Source organism: Phyllobates terribilis, unplaced genomic scaffold (assembly GCF_046119375.1).
Source record: "Phyllobates terribilis strain yellow unplaced genomic scaffold, ASM4611937v1 Scaffold_9__5_contigs__length_417890890, whole genome shotgun sequence".
Taxonomy (NCBI): Eukaryota; Metazoa; Chordata; class Amphibia; order Anura; family Dendrobatidae; genus Phyllobates; species Phyllobates terribilis.
In genome coordinates, this window is record NW_027362769.1 from 103,961,774 (window position 1) to 103,967,773 (window position 6,000).

Consider the following 6,000-nt stretch of genomic DNA (forward strand, 5'->3'; position numbering starts at 1 on the left):
AAGGACTGTCCCCGATTCACCGCAGATAGGATGGACTGGACATGGCACCACGCCACTACAGAAAAACGCACACAAGGTATTCTCTATTAATCTCATTTTATAACCACAGCATCCTATCTACAGCGAGCAATTACTGATATCGCCGTCACTCTAACACCCAGTCATAATGATAACGACTTGAGTAAATGGAATAGAAATGTAATCTTAATTTCTATAAAGGGTAATTTCCTCTCTATAGGTGTAAAATGGGGAAACCCAAATATCTCCTGATAACAGATGTCAGGAAAAGAAGAGTAGGGCATATTGGATTTCAGCATGCCTAACCTTTTAGTTTTCACAGAAGATCAGCCATCTAAATCAGAGGTCCCCAACCGCCGGTCCGCGGACCAGGACCGGGCCGTTGGGGTTTTTCAGCCGGTCCGCGGCGCCGCTGACAGCTAGCTCCGCGGCCCTGCGCCTGGTCAGAGCTCGCTCTGTGTGGATTTATAATGTTTTCTGCCATAGCCGTGACAGCTCGCAGCTCCCGGCAGAGAACATTATGCAGGACGGGGTGGGGCGTCGGGCGGGTCTTAGTGACGCAGCCCTCCACAGCACAGCATGGTACCTGTTGTACGTCACGGGGCGGGTCTTAGTGACGCGGCCCTCCTGCACAGCATGGTGTGTTCCTGACGGGGTGGAGCGGCAGGCTCTCCTCACTGACACGCCCCCGGCAGAACATGTTATGTGGGGCGTGCTGGGGCAGCAGACTGGCTTCAGTGACGCGGCTCCCGGTACCGGTGTTCAGTGTGTAGCGCTGCTAAGCAGCAGCGCTGTATACACTGACGCTCAATGTACAATGCTGCTACTTAGCAGCGCTGTACACCGAGGTCCTGCCAGCATCCTCCCCATACAGCGCTGTCTGGTGCATATAGCAGTGCTAGTAGCAGTGCTGTACACTGAAACTCAATGTACAGTGCTGCTACTCGCAGAATGTGCTCAGGCAGGAGCAGGGACAAGCAGGTCATGTGTGTCCAGCGCTCCTTCCCCTCCTGCTAGCTGCGAGTTGGAGGGGGAGGGGCTCTGGATGCTAATGGGCAGCTAGATATGACGTCAGGTGTCCCACCCTTATGACTCCTGTAGCTGTGTTCTGGTGTCGTGCGGCCCAGCAGCAGATTTTCTGGTTAAAGTGAAAAAAGCAAATAACAGTGAAAATTCATAGCAGCAGTGGCTGTGTCCAGTAGCAGCAGTAGTGGTCATCATCATCAGTGCCCGTCTCCAGTAGCAGCAGTAGTGGTGGTCATCATCATCAGTGCCCGTCTCCAGTAGCAATAGCCATCTTTCTGTGTTAGGGGCCCACTACGCCTTCACCTCTAACCCTTGTAAAATGAGTAAAAAACAAACATCACTGAAGAGCTTCTTTGAAAAGGAAGAAAGACCCAATGAGACAGATGAAGACTCCATGACTGCTAAAAAAAAGAAAGCTGCATTTAAAAGAAAATACAATGAGTCCTACTTAAATTATGGGTTCATCGCAACTGGCGATTCACATGCCCCAAGCCCACTCTGTCTGATATGTGGCGACCGGCTATCCAACGAGGCCATGAAGCCTTCAAAACTGGTTCGCCACTTACAGACCAAGCACCCTGCATCAAAAGACAAGCCTTTGGAGTTTTTTGAAAGAAAAAAACGCGAACACGAAGGACAGAAGCAATTATTGAAGGCCACCACATCAACAAATGTGTCTGCTCTGAGAGCATCATTCTTAGTGGCTAACCGCATTGCCAAGGCTAAGAAGCCCTTCACTATTGGTGAAGAGTTGATCCTGCCTGCCGCTAAGGACATTTGCCAGGAACTTTTAGGAGAAGCTGCGGTTAAAAAAGTGGCACAGGTTCCTCTTTCAGCGAGCACTGTCAGTAGACGAATTAATGAAATAGCAGATTACATCGAGGTACAATTGTTGGAGAGGATTAATGCGTCACCATGGTACGCAATCCAGGTTGACGAGTCTACTGACGTTGACAACAAGGCAATGATGCTGGTTTATGTGCGATATATTTTTCAGGAGGATGTGCATGAGGATATGTTATGTGCATTATTGTTGCCAGCCAACACCACAGGTGCAGAACTATTCAAGTCTTTGGATGATTACATATCAGGAAACCTAAACTGGTCATTTTGTGTCGGTATATGCACAGACGGAGCAGCTGCCATGACTGGACGACTTTCTGGTTTAACTACCCGGGTCAAAGAGGTTGCGTCTGAATGCGACTCTACGCACTGTGTCATCCATAGAGAAATGCTGGCAAGCCGAAAAATGTCACCTGAACTTAACAGCATTTTGCAAGATGTGATTAAAGTTATTAATCACATAAAAGCACATGCCCTTAACTCACGTCTGTTCGAGCAGCTCTGTGAGGAGATGGACGCGGAGCACAAACGTCTTCTCCTACACACAGAAGTCAGATGGCTTTCTAAAGGTAGAGCACTGGCCAGAGTTTTTGAGTTACGAGACCCGCTTTATAGATTTCTTTTAGAAAAAGAATCGCCACTTGCAGCACATTTCAGTAGTAAGGAATGGGTCACAAAACTTGCTTACTTATGTGACATATTCAACTTTTTGAACGAACTTAATCTGTCACTTCAGGGGAGAATGACAACTGCCTTCAAGTTGGCAGATAAAGTTGCTGCATTTAAAGCCAAACTGGAAGTGTGGGGACGGCGAGTGAGAACAGGGATATTTGACATGTTTCAAACATTAGCAGGAATTTTGGAAGAGACCGAGCCTGAGCCTTCATTCTCCCAGCTGGTGCATGATCACCTATCTCAGCTTTCAGAAGAGTTTGAGCGCTATTTTCCGACCACAAAAGACCCACGAACTAGGAAGGAATGGATTCGCAACCCATTTGTGAACAAGCCAGGTGAATCGACCTTGTCCGTGCTTGAAGAAGACCAACTGCTTGAGATTGCAAATGATGGTAGCCTTAAAAGTATGTTTGAGACTTCAAATCTCCCAACATTCTGGATTAAAGTCCAGGCTGAATATCCTGGGATCGCCACCAAAGCACTGAAAACTCTGCTTCCTTTTCCAACATCCTATCTTTGTGAAACTGGGTTTTCTGCCATGACAACAGCAAAAACGAGATTACGGAGTAGACTGGACATAAGGAACACACTTCGGGTTTCACTGTCTCCCATCACCCCTAGATGGGACCGTCTTGTTGCAGGAAAACAAGCCCAGTGCTCCCACTGATCCAGGGAAACAAGCCTGGTGCTCCCACTCATTCTGAACCTATGGTAAGTTGAATCACATTCTCATTATAAATGTCATAATTATATGATAAGTATGCACTAAGCTCCACCCCTCCATAACCCCACCCCCATATGACCAAAGCCCCGCCCCCACCCCCACCGGGCCATGGAAAACTGGTCTTGCTTAAAGCCGGTCCCTGGTGCAAAAAAGGTTGGGGACCTCTGATCTAAATAAATGCCTGGCAGTAGCTTAATTTCCTTTGCACAAAAAAATGGCAACATGCAAAGCCGAAAACTATGTGATGAATTAGAGCCTAGATCTCCAAAGTGAAGTATTACAATTGTAACAAAAACCAAGGTTAAAGTATCACTTCTGTAAAGAGGCCTTCTTTATACGTGAGGCTGCCACGGCCTCACACGGGTGAGGATGGTACAGAACTGGCTCTATAGTCTCAGCAGCCTGGGGAGTATGAGGATAAAGCGCTGATTGTTCCACCTCTGCATGTAAAACTCTGATTGTTCTGCAGAAACGTTTCCTACGACCCATTCTCGTGTCTACGTAACCAGTCGTTGCCCTTTATTCTGCTTGAATCTCATACCAAATAATCAGATCACAAAGTAAAGGGACGTCCTGGATTGTTACATTTTAAACTTTTTATACCATTCTAAGCAAATCGACCACAAAAAAAAAAACTGAAAATGAACAAGGTGACATTCCTAGGAGATCATCAGGTCACACCCATGTGTAAACATGTACAAGGACAGGTCCGTCAGACTGCTGCGCGGGAAAACTTCACTCATTCACCAGTTATACCGGAAAATATCAGAATGGAGATAATGTGATGTGACGGGGGCATTATACTGAGGGCATATAAATAACAGGAGAACCCACAATAAATCCACTCCCACAGGTGTGGGGATGTGGGGGGCAGCGAGACCGTACAGTGAAACGAATAGGCACCATGTCACACACACTTCAGTGGATTGTCATAAGAGTGCATTTATAAAAGGGGACTGCACAATTAGTGATCCCTTTAAGTTGTATCCGTCTATAAGTATTTATTATTCATTAAATTATGATTCTATTGCATATTTTCCCATAACTCTGCACTGTGCTGTTTCTCTGTTACTCTTCCTGTTTTTTTATGAATTTACAAGTATTCAATAAAGCATATATTTCAGGAGAATTGGGCGAGACCTCAATACGGGGGGACGGGACGGACCGAGACCTCATCACAGGGAGGGGCCAGGCAGATAACCAGGCAAGCGAGGCACCAAGTGAGGTGTCGCATCCTCTACAAGGGCTGACAGGCACTCTGGCAAGTGAACATGGTCACTTCTCCATTGCCGGAAGCTGTGGCACATGCTATATCTAGAAGAGGATTAAAGGGGTTGTCTCATCCTTTCCTGTAAGTGGGCACTGCTCTCCCCCCCACCCTCCTCCCAACTTCTTGACAGCAGAGTGATGGTGCACTCCTGATTGATTGACAGATTGCATCAGCAGCATTGCTGCCCCGCTAGCCAGAACTGGTGCTCTCCATGCGGCAGCTGTGGCGGCACTGAAGCTGGCCGGAATCAGGAGCAGACCGCGCACTCCAGCGATCCTGGCCAGCTTCAGAGCAGCGCTCACAAGCTCTAGAGAAAACAGCTTGTAAGCTCTGCACATAGTTAGCCACCACCAGTCAAGGAGCTACAAATAATAACATTAAGAATCCTCCTGGCCCTGAGAAGATTTTTTTAATAAAAACGCAAATGGCAAAAAATAGGATAACCCATAATAGATGTAACTCGCCCTCGGTGCAGATAGCCCCACATCACTGTACGTTCTGCTTGTAGCCACCACACTGATGAAAAAGCCTCGCAAAACCGATGGTGGCAATGACAGAGGAGTTCTCTCATACATTTCTGTGAATGAGATCCTGTGACAGCTGCATTATACATCCAGAGCAGCGCTCTCACACAGTAACGGAACCAGGCACAGGATGCCACAGGTTGGCAGAGCCCACAGGATGCCACGGACCGCACCCAGCCACCTCCCGCCACACCTACCGCTTCTTAGGGATGGAAGGAGCTGCCGGGGCCTTGCACTCGTTGGCGGTCAGGTCTGCTGCGGTCCCGGCCTGCAGGTGTCCGGAGAGGACTCGCAGCCGGCGCTGAGAGCAGGCAGACACCGGGGAGCCCTCGGCGGCCGCCATGCTTCCGTGTTGTGAGGCGGAGGGGGGCCGAGGGGAGAGGTCACAGCGTGGGCACTCTGTGGCTTCCCATCAGGCAGCGCGAAGGCCGTTACTAAGCAACCGCAGAACGCCACAGAGTCCAGCGCTCAGTGGTCCTCGCTTCCGGATTCACCTGCCAGAGAAGGGGGCGGGGCGGAGAGTCACGTGATCCAGATGAGGCGCAGTTTTGTTTTGACACTTCAGGGTGTGGGCGACTGACTGAGCGGCCGGAAGCGGGAGCGCGCATAGCAGCGGGGGCGCGCAGAGCAGACGGACGGAGGACGGCGAGCAAGGAAGTGTCAGGCTATGTGCCCACGATGCAGAAATGAAGCTGAAAATTTCTGCAGCATTTCTGCATCTCCCTGGCAGAAAAAACGCATGCAGATTGTGCATGCGTTTTTCCTGCAGAATACATGCGGATCCACATGCGTTTCCGCATGCAGATTGACAAGCGCTTTCCAGGCGATAGCATCACTTGGAAAGTGCTTGACAACTAGGTCACACTGTATAAATCCATGCAAACAGCAAACAGCATGGATTTATACAGTGTGAACCGTAA

At 48.9% G+C, this 6,000-nt stretch overlaps 1 protein-coding gene across 1 annotated transcript in view; it reads right to left on the reverse strand.

The window, feature by feature from the left end:
* AGPS (alkylglycerone phosphate synthase) overlaps positions 1 to 5,621 on the reverse strand; it is a 205,768-nt gene extending 200,147 nt beyond the window's left edge. Inside the window, exon 1 of the mRNA XM_073646879.1 lies at positions 5,278 to 5,621. Coding sequence (XP_073502980.1) covers positions 5,278 to 5,423 — 146 coding nt within the window. The 5' untranslated portion in view covers positions 5,424 to 5,621. The remainder of the gene's footprint in view (positions 1 to 5,277) is intronic.
* Between the last annotated feature and the right edge of the window lie 379 nt (positions 5,622 to 6,000).